This window comes from Dendrobium catenatum, unplaced genomic scaffold (assembly GCF_001605985.2).
Source record: "Dendrobium catenatum unplaced genomic scaffold, ASM160598v2 fragScaff_scaffold_54, whole genome shotgun sequence".
In the NCBI taxonomy this organism is placed as follows: domain Eukaryota; kingdom Viridiplantae; phylum Streptophyta; class Magnoliopsida; order Asparagales; family Orchidaceae; genus Dendrobium; species Dendrobium catenatum.
Window position 1 is genome coordinate 159686 of NW_021318516.1, and position 17877 is coordinate 177562.

The 17877-nt window shown below is 37.5% G+C and overlaps 1 protein-coding gene across 3 annotated transcripts in view; it reads right to left on the reverse strand.

The window, feature by feature from the left end:
• The window catches only part of LOC110095074 (uncharacterized aarF domain-containing protein kinase 1), a 74818-nt gene that overhangs the window by 36437 nt on the left and 20504 nt on the right, over nucleotides 1–17877 (reverse strand). For all 3 annotated transcript variants that reach the window (XM_028694545.1, XM_020820450.2, XM_028694551.1), the window contains one exon: nucleotides 15838–15904. In XM_028694545.1, coding sequence (XP_028550378.1) covers nucleotides 15838–15904 — 67 coding nt within the window. The remainder of the gene's footprint in view (nucleotides 1–15837; nucleotides 15905–17877) is intronic.

Consider the following 17877-nt stretch of genomic DNA (forward strand, 5'->3'; position numbering starts at 1 on the left):
GGCACATGATATATAACTAAGAATTCTACTTGTTTTGGGAAGAGGTCAATCACTAACCTAAGGAGATATTCGTAGGTGCAGTACATTAAATAATTTCAAGACATGATGAAATGTTAAAAAGTTTTACATATAATCAGATTCTATCATAATTTAATCAAATGTTTCCATTTAAATAAAAATTATCATCAATCACTACCCAACAAAATATATAGTGATGCAATTTAACAAACGATAAGTATTATTTTCTTTACGTATGCCTATGGATAAAGAGCATAATTTACACAAACAAGATAGAAATAAATACCCAATAACATCATTTTTTTTCAGCCCTAAGGGCACCTCTTAAGCTGGACAAATAATTTTTTATCGTCCACACAAATAAAAAATTTTAAGACTGGATTTGCACGCTTAAGTGGTTTTTGCCTCTTTTAGAATGCCATGGATAACTCACAAAAAAAAAAAGACAAATAGCAAAAATTTTTGGGTGCCGACAAGATCCTCACGTTGGCAACCTTCTCGAGTTTCATGCATTTGATTTTCACAAAAAAGCTCTGAAACAGACCAAAGATTCTACATATAGAACTGATAAAACTTTGAAGATTAGGCAAAAACCAATGCCATCTTTCCCATTGAAAATTATGACTCTTCCTTTTCTGAAAGAATAATTAAAAAAAAAATGAATGACGAAGTGGACTGCAATGACCACTGTCAAGTGCAATGCCCACAATAATTCAGAGAAATATTCCTGATTTTCATGCACTTTTGAGCAGTTGGCCTAATTTATTTATATTTAGTTTGGAAGGCTTGATGACTCTGTTGGCCAATTAAGTATGGGGCACATATCCATTGCAAGGTCATGGCTAATTGAGATGGGGATTACATTCAACAAAGGACAATGTGGAACCTACAACCTTCATGAAGCAAAAGCAAAGTACTAAGATTTATGGTCTTACCTCAGAGATAAGATGTCTAGGGCAATTAATAGGATTGAGAGAGCACGTATCCATTGTAAGGCCAAGGCTAATTGAGATGGATATTACATCTATAGAAAGACTCAAACTTGGAACCTACAACCTTAATGATGAAGAAAGAGAAGCACAAAGACTTAGGTAGCACGATGATTGGCATGGTGATGCCTCTCATCCAAATCAGGATCATGACGTGGATCATGTCCATGGTAAGTAGCTCGATGATTGGCCCGGTGTGGCCTCTCATCCGGGTAGGCTTCATCCCCATACATAGAACGAGGTCTAGATGGGGTGTAGGGAGTAGGGTGGTCTATAGCTCGCTCAAGTGTATCAAATCTCTCGGTGGTGTTCCTACGAAGCTCAGCTAGATCCGACTGGTTTTCCTTGAGTTGCTGACTAATAGTGTTCATTTGACCTACCAAAAGGTCTAGGGTCCTTCCTAGTTGTTCCGGGTCCATTCCTAAACACAATGGGGTACTTAGAGGGTTTCCTAGGAAGTGGACAGAAAACTAGGGAAAGGAAAGACACTCTAAAATGTTCCTATATGGTGCAGGAATTTCAGGTACAGAAAAAACACACTTAACTAGTGATCCTGAAGTTTGTAAAACTGCAGGAATCTTCTGGACAACACACTAAACAAGGGTGTAGGATGAACTTAAGATGTTTTATGCTCACAAAATGACATACAATGCTTTAGTAGCACTCTAGGGATAAAATAAAAGCTTTTCTAAATGAAAAATAATGCAAAATGAAAACATAAAAGGAAAACTACCAGGAATCCTAAGACATGCAAGAGCATACCATGCTCTGATACCAGTTGATGCAGGACTAGCTAGATGCGATGATTATGTAGTCATTTAGGCATTGCACAACTCTTATATTAGAATAAATCCAGAAAATAATTACTTAGCAATTCTCAATGAAGATTCAAAACAAATAAGGAAATGATTTGCTTAAGTGAGATTGCATGCTCCGAACTTTGAAACTTTCAAAATAAATAAGAAAATCACACAACGCAAACAGTAGGCATCAAATTAAATCCCTAATCTAACAATGAGACGTAGGATGCATAGAAGATTAAACTCAATTCCTACAAATGACTAAGCTTGGCAAGAGCAATTGAAGGAGCTTTCGTGATTACAATCAACCAATTGAGAATTTAGATTTAGAAGAAATTGAATACAAGTTAAAAGGAAAACCCTTTGTTAAGAAGACTTTGAAATCCTCCACTCAAGACCTTCGAAATGCTCGTCAATGGCTTCTGTCAATTGGAACAAAATGCGATCCACGTATTCTTCGATTGTGTGATCGATCTCCGGATTCACGTCGAAGAAAGTAGAACGGAAGATGTCGGTGTAGCCGTCGTCGTCCCACGTGATACAATACTCAGTCTCCGGATCCGCCATTCATGGATGGTTGAAGGTAGATCCTCCTTGATCTTTGGTACACCTCTCAAATGATAGCAAAGAGAAAGAAGTTTCTCTTACAAGGGGAGAGGGCACAAGCTTCAAGTTTCTTCTCCAAAGAAAATTTCTGAGAATAGTTTCGGATTTGGAACCCAAAATCTGAAAGAAATTTCAGATTTTGATTTGGGACTAAGAGTTGGAAAATAGGAGGGAGGAAAGCTAGGCAACAATTCCACTTACGGTAATAACTAGGGAGAGATGGGGATAACCCAAGGTGAGGGCTAGGGGAAGGACCGGTCAACAGCAGAGTGCAATCCCAAATTTCTCCAATGAGAACAAATAAATCTGGATAGATTTCTTGAGAAATTCAGTGAAGAGGAGCGGCGGGAGGTTGATAAGAAATTGGGTTTATTTCCATATTCCTCTTCTCAGCTTTAGGAAATAATTTAAAAGTTTGAATTTTGGGATTTTCGGCTGATGAGGGAGGAGAAATCTTTCCAAAGAGAGGGGATGAGCTTTAGGAAAGAATTCCTAATTCCACCTGTAAGGGGGCCGGCGGCAATGATGGTCCAGTGGAGGTAATTTAGGGAGAATTAATAAGATCCTAATTTAAATTATTAAGATTGGAAAGTTTTGATTTAATCCTCTCTTAATGAAAATTTAAAAATAGGGGCTCATTAATGGACTTTCCTAAAATAGGATTAGTATATTAGGAAATATTTTGAAATTCAAATATGTTAAATTTGAATTCAAATATATTCCAAAATATATTAAATCCAAAGTATGAAACAAATCAAAGAGGGAAGGAAGGGAGGTGGTTGGCGGCAAGGATGCTAAGGCCGGCGGTATGGGGGTTCGGGTGGGGGTTTGGCCGTAGGTGTGGGATGGGGCACGGAGGAGATTTTCGTGTGAAACTAGATTCCGGCGGCTAGATGATGATGGGGAATGAAGTAAGGTAGAAACAATGAAAAGAGACGAGATTGAGATAAACGAAAGAAACCACGAACCCGACTTATCTAGGTTGGTGGGTATTGCGTCAAACTTCTTCCTCTCCTAGGAAGCTCTCTCCATCAGAACTCTCAAGCTCTCAATGCTCATGCAAGAAGTAATTTTCATAATCAATAATTCATTGCCTTGAAAATAAAACAAAGGGGCTTTAAATAGCCTCATACAACAAGACTCTAAATGACATGACACAAATGCCCTTAGGCTTACACATGACCACTCCCATACAAAGGGGTACAAAGGGAAATAAATAAACACACCTAAGCAAATAATAAAAAGCATGAAAATAAAATATATCGACTAAAAAATATAACGATTTGATCGTGGCCGTAGATCGGCGGCCACGTCGCTGGTAAACTTTCCATGATGATCTGATGTCCCCATCATTCTCCCGGGGTGGGAGAAAACTCGACTCCGTCGAGTAAGAATCTCTGGCGCTCTCGTAGATCTCTAGTGCATCTGGGTCGATCTGCTGCAACTCCTCGCGATCTAGCCACGTATCCTCTGACTCGGGCTTCCCTTTCCACCTGATCAAATATCTTCTTCGTCCTCCTTCTCTTGTGGATATGATCTCATCACTTAAGACTGCCTCCACTTGCTCTGCTATAGGACATTTGGGAATATTTAGTAGTGGATGTAGGTTTGGGATCTCACAGGGTGAGTTCACACAAGGCTGTTTTGATAATGAATTTTGTGGGTTAAAATCAGGACCTTCATATGCCACTAAGTCTTCTATGTTAAAAGAGGGATTTATATTGAAATCTGCGGGCAGATCTACTATGTAAGCATTGTCATTAATTTTCTTAAGTATTTTGAAATGTTCAGCACTCTTTGCATGCAATTTCTTAACTGTTCCTGGAGGGAACCGTTCCGGACGAATCCGTACCATAACAAAATCACCAACCTCAAAAGTTTTAAATCGACGTTTTAAATCTGCATGTAATTTGTATTCCTGATTATTCTTTTCAATTTATTGTGCAATGTCTTTATGAAGTTCATGCAAATGAGATGCAAATGCTGATGCAGACTCAGAAATCCTATACCATGCAAATGAGATGTCATGGGTATCAGATCTAACGGCTGTCTAGGTTTGAACCCGTATACAATTTCAGAAGGACTTAAACCCGTGGTTCGGTTAATTGAATTATTATAAGCAAACTCAGTAGTAGGTAGAATGGAATCCCAATCTCTAATGTGTTCACCAACCAGGGACCGCAACAAATTACCCAAACTCCTATTGACTACCTCAGTCTGACCATCTGTCTGTGGATGAAAGGCAGTGGAAAAGTGAAGTTTGGTACCCATTTTCATCCACAGGGTTTTCCAAAAATAACTAGTGAACTTCACATCCCTATCCGAAACAATGGTTTTGGGTAAACCATGTAGACGGACGACCTCATTGAAGTATAACTTCGCAATGTGAGAGGCATCATATGTTTTAGAACATGGAATGAAATGTGCCATTTTGGAAAACCGGTCAACTACCACACAAATAGCATCATGCCTACGGAGTGTCTTGGGCAGGCCTAAGATAAAGTCCATACTAACGTCCTGCCAAGGACAACTGGGGACAGGTAAGGGCGTGTAAAGACCAGTGTTCTGCTTACGTTGCTTGGCCAGTTGGCAGGTGTGACACCGACTGACCAGCCGACCAACATCTCTCTTAAGGCCGGGCCAAAAGAAACGGTACTCCATGGCTTCGATAGTCTTGTCACGTCTGAAGTGCCCAGCGAGGCCTCCGGCGTGGAGTTCCCAGACCAAAAATTCCCTAAGGGAGGTGCTCGGGATGCAAAGCCTCTGGGCTTTGAAAAGATAACCATCCTCCAGTACGAAATCGTCCACAAAGCGCGTGCTGCTAGTGGACAAGAGAGTGTAGGTCTCCTTGAAGTCAGGGCATTCCAAATAATCCCTCTTTATTAGATCAAATCCCACGACTTCTGCTCTCATCTCAGTGGTGGTCATCATACGACGACTGAGAGCATCGGCAGCTTTATTTTCAACTCCCGCCTTATGCCTAAGGGTGTACGTGTACTCCTGAAGGAATTCAACCCATCGACCGTGGCGTGCATTCAATTTCTTTTGGGAGTTGATATAACGCAGAGCTTCGTGATCCGAGAAAATGACGAATTCTTGCGGGAGCAAGTAATGTCGCCAATAACGAAGTGATTGGATCACGGCGTAGAACTCTTTGTCATAAGTGGAATAATGCTGTCGAATATCATTCAATTTCTCACTGAAGTAAGCTACAGGGTGACCTTCCTGGGAGAGGACTCCTCCAATTCCGACCCCCGAAGCATCGCAAGTTACTTCGAAGACTTTGGAGAAATCAGGAAGTCGCATCACTGGGGCCTCCACCATTTTCTGCTTAATCTCATCAAAAGCTCTAGTGGCAGCCGGGGTCCAGTGAAAATCACCCTTCTTCAGGCAGTCAGTGATAGGAGATACGATAGTACTGAAATTTCGTATAAATCTCCTATAAAAGGTGGCTAATCCGTGGAAGTTGCGGACCTCCCGGATAGTCTGAGGGATAGGCCACTCTACAATGGCCCTCACCTTCTCGGGGTCTGCGGAAACCCCTTGGGCTGATACGATGAAGCCCAGGAAGATGACGCGATCTACTAGGAAGGTGCATTTCTTAGGATTGGCATATAATTGCTCCTTCCTTAAGACCTCACAAACTTGCCTTAAGTGGTCCAAGTGCTGACTAATGGAATGACTGTAAATAAGAATGTCGTCAAAGTAGACGACGACAAACTTTCCCATAAACGGACGCAGCACTTGAGTCATGATTCGCATAAAGGTGCTAGGGGCATTACTGAGCCCAAATGGCATGACTAACCACTCATAAAGACCATCCTTAGTCTTGAAGGCAGTTTTCCACTCATCACCGGGTCGGATCCGGATCTGGTGGTACCCACTTTTAAGATCAATTTTGGAGAATAATGTGGCACCCGTCATCATATCGAGCATGTCATCGAGCCTCGGAATAGGGAATCGATATTTGACGGTGATCTTGTTGATAGCACGGCTATCAACACACATTCTCCAAGTCCCGTCCTTCGGTGTGAGAAGGGCCGGCACCGCACAAGGACTAAGACTCTCCTTAATGAAACCTCGCTGCAGTAACTCCTCAACCTGCTTTTTAAGCTCAGCATGTTCCGTGGGGTTCATGCGATAGTGTGGCAGGTTTGGAAGGGAGGCTCCAGGGACGAAGTCTATAGCATGCTGGATGTCTCTAAGTGGTGGTAACTGATCGGGGAGATCATCGGGAAAGACATCAGCATACTGTCCTAAAATAGGCTGTACCTCCTCAGGAATGGGCTCGTCAGATTCAGTGGAAATCTCACGGCCAACTAAGGCAAACAGAGGGGCGCCTTGGGCAAACTCAGTAATCAGAACCTTGGCGGTGACAAGGTTCACGCCCTTTTTAGATTTGGCTGGGTTGGATTTCGTGGCATCCGTAACCCGGGGCTGTGATGGCAAAAGCTTAATCTTTTTGCCAGCATGTTCAAACACGCAGGTGTTTGAACGCCCATAAATGTGGACATCGTTATCGTAAATCCAGGGACGACCTAGCAAAATTTGTCCAACATTCATAGCCAACACATCGCACCAGACATTCTCCTTATAAGTGGCAAAGGAGATTGGTACGTGGCTTCGTTCCTTCACCTCCAAGGCATTGGAGTTGACCCACGATACCTTATACAGGTTGGGGTGAGAAACGACAGACAGACCTAACTGGGATACCATGCTGGAGGAAACAGCATTAATGCAACTACCACTATCCACTATGACTTTACAGTTCTTGTCTTTGATTTTGGTGTAGGTATGGAAAATCGTGGTCCTACGCCAGTCATCAGTGGGTGTCGGGTGTGATAGTGCACATCTCACCACGCAGATGGGAGAGGTATCCAACTTTTGAAGGCAATTGAGGACCGTAGTGTCGTCGTCCTCCTCGAAGTATTCGCCTTCTTCCTCAACTTGATGGATCTGATCAACCTCGGGCTCGAGATCGTCCTCAATCATCTCCTCAACGATCGAAACCTTATAAGGACTGGAGCACTGAGAAGCGATATGCCCATACCCCTGGCATCAAAAACACTTGGTCCCGGGACTGGACCGAGGGGCATCCAGGGTGGAAGGTTTACTTCTAAAATCAGATCTAGGTGCAGGTGGACCCGTGGGTGGTCGGGTCGTGCTCCCCGGAGTGGGTCGTGAAGCAGGAGTGTGCGGGGTGGAACTACCGGCTGATCTAAAGGATGGTCTAGAATCATGTGATCGACTCGGGTGCTGAGAACGGGACTCCTCTAGATCAAGCACTAGGCTGTAGGAATTCTCCAGTGTAGTGACGTTCCGGGCAAATAACTCATTGCGTAGATCCTCACACAACCCGGTACGAAACATAGACAAGATCTGCGCGGGGGTGGTAGAGGTCTCCCCTTTGCAGCGAATCAAGAAGTCATCAAACGAGGCGATGTACTCCTTCACTGGTTTGTTGCCCTGGGTCAACCTATTCCACCTGTCCAATAGGCGGGGGAAGTACGACGAAGGCAAGTACTTCTGTTTGAGTTCCCGCTTCATGGACAACCAATCTACGATAGGGTACTCATTCCTATCCTCCCTGAGACTCTCTAAGTTCGCCCAAAACTGACTCGCCCTACCTATAAGTTTCATAGCAGCAAAACTAACCTTCCTGGCCTCAGAAATGTCGTACCACTTAAAGAAACTGTCCATACCTTTGACCCAGTCCAGGAAGAGCTAGGGATCGAGGGTGCCAACAAAGGTAGAAGCATCAACCTTAATGTTCTTCATAAGTGGTGCATTGGGATCATGGCCGTGGTAGGTAGCACAATGATTGGCACGGTGATGCCTCTCATCCAAATCAGGATCATGACGTGGATCATGTCCATAGTAAGTAGCTCGATGATTGGCCCGGTGTGACCTCTCATCCGGGTAGGCTTCATCCCCATACATAGAAGGAGGTCGAGATGGGGTGTAAGGAGTAGGGTGGTCTCTAGCTCGCTCAAGTGTATCGAATCTCTCGGTGGTGTTCCTACGAAGCTCAGCTAGATCCGCCTGGTTTTCCTTGAGTTGCTGGCTAATAGTGTTCATCTGACCTACCAAGAGGTCTAAGGTCCTTCCTAGTTGTTCCGGGTCCATTCCTAAACACAATGGGGTACTTAAGAGGGTTTCCTAGGAAGTGGACAGCAAGCTAGGGAAAGGAAAGACACTCTAAAATGTTCCTATATGGTGCAGGAATTTCAGGGACAGCAAAAACACACTTAACTAGTGATCCTCCTAACAAATAATAATGAGTGCGAAGCTTAAGGACAGCAAAAACACACTTAAGTAATGAACCTAAAGTTCGATAAACTGCAGGAAATTTCTGGACAGCACTCTAAACAAGGGAGTATGATGAATTTAAGATGTTATATGCTCACAAAACGACATGTAATGCTATATTAGCACTCTAGGGATGATATGGAAAACTTTCTAAAAGAAATAAATGCAAAAATGAAAGTACCAAAAAGGAAAACTACCAGGAGTCCTAAAATTATGACTCTTCCTTTTCTGAAAGAATAATTAAAAAAAAAAATGAATGACGAAGTGGACTGCAATGACCACTGTCAAGTGCAATGCCCACAATAATTCAGAGAAATATTCCTGATTTTCATGCACTTTTGAGGGAGCAGTTGGCCTAATTTATTTATGTTTAGTTTGGAAGGCTTGATGACTCTGTTGGCTCAATTAAGTATGGGGCACATATCCATTGCAAGGTCATGGCTAATTGAGATGGGGATTACATTCAACAAAAGACAATGTGGAACCTACAACCTTCATGAAGCAAAAGCAAAGTACTAAGACTTATGGTCTTACCTCAGAGATAAGATATCTAGGGCAGTTAATAGGATTGAGAGAGCACGTATCCATTGAAAGGCCAAGGCTAATTGAGATGGATATTACATCTATAGAAAGACGCAAACTTGGAACCTACAACCTTAATGATGAAGAAAGAGAAGCACAAAGACTTAGGGTCTTACCTCATATGTAAGATGTCTAGGGCAATTAAATTGGATTGAGAGGGTTTTTCTTAATTTTATGACAACCCTAATTTGGGTCAGAGCTTAAATTAATTGGAAGGCTCCTAAGTGAGACTTCAAACCTCTTGGACAACGAAAGCCCGACAATGAGTGTTATAACCTTAACTTATCGGAAAGGTGCCTCACTAAAATGCTTTCAAATGCATTTCAGGATGATGGAATATCAACACCTTGCATATTAGCCAAGAGCATTTTCCCAATTTTTTTGGTATTGGTACTAAATTTTGTATATTATTACATCATATCATGAAGTTATCTAGTGGATTTTACCTGATCAAATTATGTCAACTTGTAGCAAAGCAAATAACTTCTAGGCCTGCTGCCATTCATAGACGATAATGCCACTATTACTAGGAAAATCATAATTTTTTTTAATTCTAGACTTGCTAATTCCATAGACATCTCCTAATGCAGAAATAACAAGACCGCCAACAACACTAAGTTTTGAGATCAGCAAACTCTTTCATTAATTAATTCATATGTGGATAATTGTTGCATTTAACTTAGAAGTTGAAAAGAAAGCAAGCTTCTGATATAACACCCAAAATTTTTAAACTCGTACACATGAATTTGTCCCCAAAGGTTACCCCATTTTATTATTCCTCCATAAAATGCTGTAGTTATTTTTATTAAATCGTATTTTTAATTCCGAGCACTTTGATATATATAAGTATGCCTAAATGACAAACCTATATATATAAACTAAGTAATTAATTAATAGTTAATTTATTTTATATTACTGTAGCTTCTCCACTATCATATGCATGCAAGGAGCGGATTATGAAGGGTTGTAATCAACGGATGAGAGCGATTTGGGAAGACAGTAGTGGGAGAGGCATTAGTATATTATATTAATATATAGTTAAGTTTAAGCACTAGCCCATTCCTTCTTCTCCTCCCACCCGTCACTTTGCTCTCTGGATTCAAAACAGTAGGTCGTGAGCGTCAAGGCCGTGAGGGTTGTTGACTGTGCCTACTGCGGCATTTGTTGAAATCGGGTAAGGAAATAAGAGAAGGAATGTAAGGGAAGAGATGAAGGAGGTTAGAGAGAGGACAATAGATTGAGTTGAATGAGGGGAGCTTATTTGAGATAAAACTTTACAGTCTTTTGGTATTATAACTTGGTTTTAAAAACAAGTTAGAATGTATTTATGTATGGCAAAAATGTATTCTTTAGGTTGTTTATAAGAGGAAAAGAGCCCAGGGTATTTTAGACGAATAAATTCATCCGACTACCCTAGCGAACGAAGTGAGATACACAATCGGTAGTATAGTAAATAGTAACATTTTTATATAGCTGTGGAAACATTTTTTTATAATTATGATAGAATTATTACCATTTTAATCATGTTATGTGTTTACTAGTCCACTTGAGTGCATCATTCGCTGAGTTATTGGACATACAGATGTATGATATTAAAAATGGAAGTTTAATGAGAAGTAAATGAGTAAAATCATATGTGAGGGATAGGCCCGCACAAGCAAATGCGAAAAACCTGACAAGATAAGCCCTAGAGACCGTATAGAAAATACCTGACTCTCTCTTCAAAACAGTTGGTAATTTGGATCCAATATTAAATGAGAGATGTAAGTATGCAAAAATTTATAGCCATCATATGACTTGTCTAAAGTATTGAAAAATAAACAAAACCAAAGATATATGGAAAGTTAAAGAATAAACAGTGCACCATTGTATGCATTAATCCTTTACAAAGCTTATCATTGTTTTATAGTATGTCAAATATCATTTATAATTCATTGCAGATTATTGTTTCTTATTTCTTGTACTAAGATAATGTATTTCATTGAGATTTAGCTTACTAACAGTAGTTGTACTGCAGGAAAAAGGAAAGAGCCAGCGAGGCTCTAGGCAGGAGGTGAATGTTTTTTTGTATACATAGGTTTTGGCTGTACATAGAAGTCAAAGCAATAAATTGTACAGTAACACTTTAAGGTATGTAAACTTTATTTGAAAATTTAATTAACCTTTGTATTTTATTTGAGGTGTTTTGAATATGCTTCCAAATATGAAATTTGTCAATAAGTTGTTAAAATGGGAAATTTTATTGTTTTGGGATAATCTAGATAGATTATTTCCTACTCACTCGATCCTCATAAAAGTAATTCAAGGTGTGTGTTAGTAAGAGATATATCTATTCAAATCCTCTCTATCTATTATACTTTAGGTTAATTGAAGGGAATCAAAATGGGGTGTGACATTTGAACTGTGTTGCAAGGTGCCACAATCGATTATTTTTTCTATTATTTTATTTTCTTTTCTCTGTTTTTGTCCTTGTGTGCTGATTCAGGAATGCAGATGTAGCATTATGTAATCAGAAAGTTACTCTTTAAGAATTTCTGTGAAGCAATATTTCTATTACTTCATAAATTAATATTTTAAGATAATGGGTCACTTTTGTAAAAGCGATTTAACAGAATTTTTAGTTATTAATCTTAACAGGTAACCCTAGTTGTATGATAGTCATGCTATTCAAACATGGAGGGGACAGAAATGCCAAAACGCATGGTTATATATTTAATGTTATAGCTTAAACTTATGTTTCCATTTTAATAAAAAGTATTTTTTTAGTTTATCGTTTTTTTATATTCTAATATTCATGAATAGAGGCACCAAAGTATCTTTCCAAAAACTTTATCATCTCTGGAGAATTTGCATAGTTATCTATATTTTTTAGGCAATTAATCAAATATAAGGATAACTGCATAAACTAAAAATGATTTTAGGGTATTTCTCACTATTTGAGATGACCACAAATCATTATCAATTTTTAGGTTTGAAATTAAGTATAGGTCATGGTGTTCAAATATTTAAAAAATTTTAACATTTTAAATATTCTTTCATTAGGAAAACCCAAGTGAGATGGGCATGACTGTCAATGAAGGAAATAAACTATCTAACTCTAAAAGTTACTTTGACTATGGATGATCCCTACAAATCATTGTGTATTAAAAGAAAAGGTTGGAAAGGTTTGTATGTTTGACTGGGATAGAAACGATAATTGTTTAGCCAAATAGAAAATTTCACATTGGAAGTCCTTTGAATTTGTGCTAGTTAATAGAGAATGAATAAATTTTCAAAGTCTAAGTATTATGAGTGATAGTGCTAAAGCTAGACATCATTATCATTATTTGAAGTGCGTTTTTAATTTTATGTGGAGGTCTTTCTGGATGCACAACCAACTATTTGAGCGTATACCTTATTAGAAAGTTCATTAATTAGAAGATAGAGTCCTAAACACATCTTTGCACTATCAATTATCCTCCCCAAGTTCAAATCTTTAAAATTTTATAGTAACAGGATTGGATGAAAAATCAATTTCTGTCTCGAGTAAGTTTGTTGATAGATAGAAAGTTGCAATCTATGCCATGCATTAGAAGCAAAATACCAAGTGCTAAATCTTTTGAGAGAATGCCATAACATTTTCCAGCCATTTCAAAAGAGTGACCCCTCTACAATTTGAATATTATAATTTCCATGTCATTGGTTGTAATTGTGGAAAATATATTTGTCTTTTGGCATATGATCTAACACTCGAGTCTACCATCCAAGTAGTAAGTTTTTTTTTTTGGATGAGGGCATTTGAGTATTTACCATTTTGAGCAATTTAGCTTGTTTCAATGATGTTCCTGATAAGCTTATTTTAAGTAGAATAATTAGCTATCTTCAGTTTGTTGTCCAGATGCCTGAAACATGAATAAGAGAGCTATTGATATTTTTCTTTGTTGTTAGTTCTCTTTAAAAATTTTTGATCCAATATTTTATTATGAAATTTACATGTTTTAGAGCAGGAGTTTTAGCATTGGGGTTGTTGCCTTCTTAACAATTGGCTTATTTGTGTCAGTTGCATCCACATTTTAATTCCAAGAGGATAGTTCACATGTGTTTTCGTTACCCTTGTTGGAAAGAGATTGGTTTTCAATGTCGGTGAAGGACTCATCATCTCAGAGGAGAGACTCCACGCTTCATGTTAAAGGACTTGTCGGCCCAAAAAAAAGTAAAACCATAATGTCTTTGATACCATCTTGAAAATTATAATGAGGAGAAAGTTGGAGATTTTATGATTAAATTTATTCTCTTATTCTATACATATATATATATATATATATTGTACATCACTAGAATCATTTGATAAAAAAATAAAATATTGTCTATGAATTATAGTACATGAAAAGTTGTTGCCCACAGATTATTGAATTGCTATAGATGTCATGATGCGGACCACAAGATTAGGATTATTTAGCAAAAAGTTCTTCTAAACTACAAAAAAACTTTCACTGTCGCATGATGATTAAAGGTTTTAATAATAGTTTGATACTTTGATTAATGGTTTAGAAAGAAATCATACATAAATGATCGATGCAATAAACCTTGTCACGTCTATGGCTTACTTAATAAGGCTATTTACTCAAACTTGCTAGACTTAGCAATGCAATTATGCCTTTCAAGCAATGCTAGGCTTTTAAACATAAACTAGATCAAATTGAAGGCGAATAAATCAAGTTACTTCTACCCAGTTCAGGGTACAAGGATAATGATTTCCTAAGATACAATAAGTGAATATTGTGAATAGCTTTGTTAACCGTGAAACAAAGTACACACTTTTGAAATAATGTGGATGGAAGCTGGCCTAAGATCACCATGCATAAATGGTGCAATGAAAGGTGGCACCAGAAGTGCTTCATATATTGATGTAATCTGGCACCCCACTCTTTTGGTTCAATAGAAGAGCTGCAGAAATATACGACCCTTTTGGCCATATCATGTCCTATTCCCATGCTACTTTCTCCACTAGCTGTCCCTAGTGTTCATTCCTCCACCTATGCACCTTGTCAACCTTTTCCTATGCCGTTCCTCCGTGTTATTATTTCTTGAAGTGATTTCCCCTGTCCATGTTTTCCTATGTTTGATCTTTTTCATGCCCTTTCCTCTATTTCCGGCAGCTATTTTTCCATAATTTTGTTGTGCACTCAATATAATTGGTTAATAATTTATTAAGAATACAAGGGTTTCATATCCATTATTGCTAGTTATTCTTCAGAAAGGTGCATATCAACCATTTTTTGACTTGTATTAATTGAAATTTAAGTTGCATCCTATCTTTATTGTAAATATTTGATCTAACGTCATATTTATTGCACCTAAGATTGTTGAATATTTGTATCCCTTTAAGTGTTTTTCCCTATTAAAGTTGTTATTTGTTAGCTCTGGGCTTCAATTAAGTAAAGAACGCATTTTCATAGCACTAAAAAAATGAAAATACTAAGCAATTAACATGTTAATGAATCACAATGAGTAAAGCACTATCTTAAAGATATCTCCCTAAAAGTCAAACTGCTTCTAGATTTTTACTCCAAAATTCAATTAATTCAAATGTGGAAACTGAATTGTACGCTCGCCAAATTAAAAATTGCATAATGACACTACAAAGGAGCAACAGTAGTAAGAAGGCTTAATTGTAGGGTAAGTCTCTAGCATAACATTTATCAGAAAGTAGCTATAAATGGCATTCATTTACATTGCCATTCCATGCCTGCAAACGATCTCCTAAATATGATATAATTCAATCCTCTCAATATCTGGAAGAACAGGTCTAATTAACTTTTGCACATAACATGTCTTGCTCACGTATGCAGGAAGTTCCTTCTTCATAAAGGAAGAAACCTTCTCTCTGTATCATCAAATTCAATAGCACCAAACTCATCTTAAATATGGTTTCAAGTCTAATAATATTTTATTTTTAGAAGAATCTTTACTCCTTAGTCATTTTGTGAAAACGTGAAATATAATCCCTGTCGAGTCATGGCATGAACTCAGATTCATTAAGCATTACACAATGTGAAGTAAGAAAATAATGCGGCAACTGATATGCATGTGTCTTATTAATTTTATGTCTAATCCCATAAACAGGTCAGATAATGCTTAAGGTACTTATTTTCAAATTCCCCGCATCATTCAAGTTCACAATTCCCAGGCCAGTTGCAGCAAAAAAATATACTCAATGTTTATTTCAAATGATAATAATATGAAAGCTTTTAAGCAGCGTGTATTTGGCATATACAAGTGAGTTATGTTGAGACAAGTTAAGGCGAGGAAACCAAAATGCAAGTCAGATGAACTGGACACGAAACATCTCATTTTAATTAGTAATGTAAACTTCTTCGTAAATTGAATTGGCAAATCACAAACATAACTAACCCCATAACTAGTTGATTTAATATCCATTGTGCAGGAAAAAAATCCATCAATGTTTTTATACATGATTAAAATAAATATATATAAACGACTTTTTAGTATCAAACTGCAGAGCAAACATCCAAAAAAATTATAGGACACACCAAGTTCCAGAGAAATTGTTCTCTTAAATTCAGATAATACTTGATCGAACTTGTATCCAGGAAAAACCTGAAAACAAAACAAGGTCTTATAAGGAAAAGTATGAATCCAAAATATCCCTTCATTTGAAACTAATAGATATTATGTAACGCATCGAGCAATGCTGACTTTCACGCAATAGCATCCGTAAGGTGCAAGTTGAGTGGTTTGACCAGGTGCACAGACCACGCAGGATTTATAATATTTACAAAGAGCAAGTTTAAAAAAACTAATGCTGAATTATGTCAAAATAAAAAAAAATAAAAAAAGACTTAAAAATGGTAAACTGTGGTCTTTATAACTTTTGTGCTGCATACATTCCGATAGACCTTCGTAACTATCTTATAGGAGGGGAACTGATAATTATCCCAGTTCCGCCCTCTTCAATAGTATTAAATATTAATGACGCTCATTATATATAATTTATTCTCAATTTCCAAGCAAATCTAAGAGAGTAAGGAAATACGAAAGGTCTGCTACAACGAATCCAAGCACTCATTGTTAACGTATGAGTGTGATAGACCGGTCCAACCGGTCCAGCACACAGGAATGGCCCATGTGCATAGAAGCGGAATCGGAACAGGGAGTTCAGCGCGGATGCGGAACTGGGAGTTCTGCCTAGGGGAGCTCCTGCCCACTCTCCAGGTGGGGTCTAACAGGAATTAGAGTAGGATTTTAGGGGTCATTAGGAGGAGGGAAAATTCAAATGAGGGTTGCTTAGGGATTTACTTGATTATTATTTGCTTTAAGGAGGTTATTCTCTCTAGGGTTAAGATTACCGTATAGTAACAATAAATCCATACAATAATTATTATTATTTCTATTACTGATAAGAATACAATAAATGAGAGTCGTCACTTTTTGTCTGTACAATAACAATAAATCCGTACATAATATAAACTGATACAAGGCATCCGCACAGTAACAATAAATGCTTCTACTACTAATCACAATAACAATAAATTCATACAGTAAAAAAAAATTCGCACAGTAATATTATCAATGCTTAAATAACATGTATTTCAGTAGTCACACTAAACAAGTAAAAATTCCTAGCTTATCGATGTTTTTCTAGTATTGTATCAGTAGTAGTAAACTGTTGGCTCAGTAAACAGAGTCGTCACTCTTTGCCCGTCGACACAATAATAACTTCTTATAACTCTCAATTGTTGTATTATTATATCAGTAGATGATAACATGCAACCACAATAACTAAAAAAAAGTCCGTCAGTCTACAATCATGTACAGATCAATTAATCTCCAACCAAAGGGTCAACTAGTGTTTACTTGTCTTTTACACATATATATTATTATCACAATACTATAACAGTAATATCGACCAACTATTACTCAATTAGATGCACACATTCATTTCCAATGTATTGCAGTAAATAAAAACATAATTGAGTTTAATTCAGAAAATGTCAACATAGCTTAACGATAAGAAACAGAAAATCCTACTGAGCATAAATTTATTTTTTAGAAACTAACCAAATTATCAGATATCATATATAACAATATTCTGAAACTTTAATTGAACTAAAACACTATTTTTACATATCAAAAATAAATTTTGAAATGACAAAAATCATTGCTTTTTCAAAATCAACTAGTAGAAAATCTGAAATAAATACTCAAAACTTTCATAATTATAATTCTTTATAACATATGAAAAGTTATCCGGTGAAAGTTTTGTCAATATAAAATTATTCTCATTTTTCGTTAATGGAAATACAAATTTGATTGGAAAATTTTCAAAAACACCAACATATTGAAATCAGAAATAGAATAATGGTTTTTTACAATGGGGCGATCAAATCTCCCAAAAAGATTGACGGAGAAAAATTGCTCTAGAGCCTTTAAATACTAACTTCTATTTTCTCTCTCCTCTATTTTTCTCTTAAAATAAAATTCCTTTTCCCAAATCTCAATATTCTTTTCATTAAAATATAATTTCAATTTCCAAAAATAAATAACAATGACATATCACATAAAAACTCATA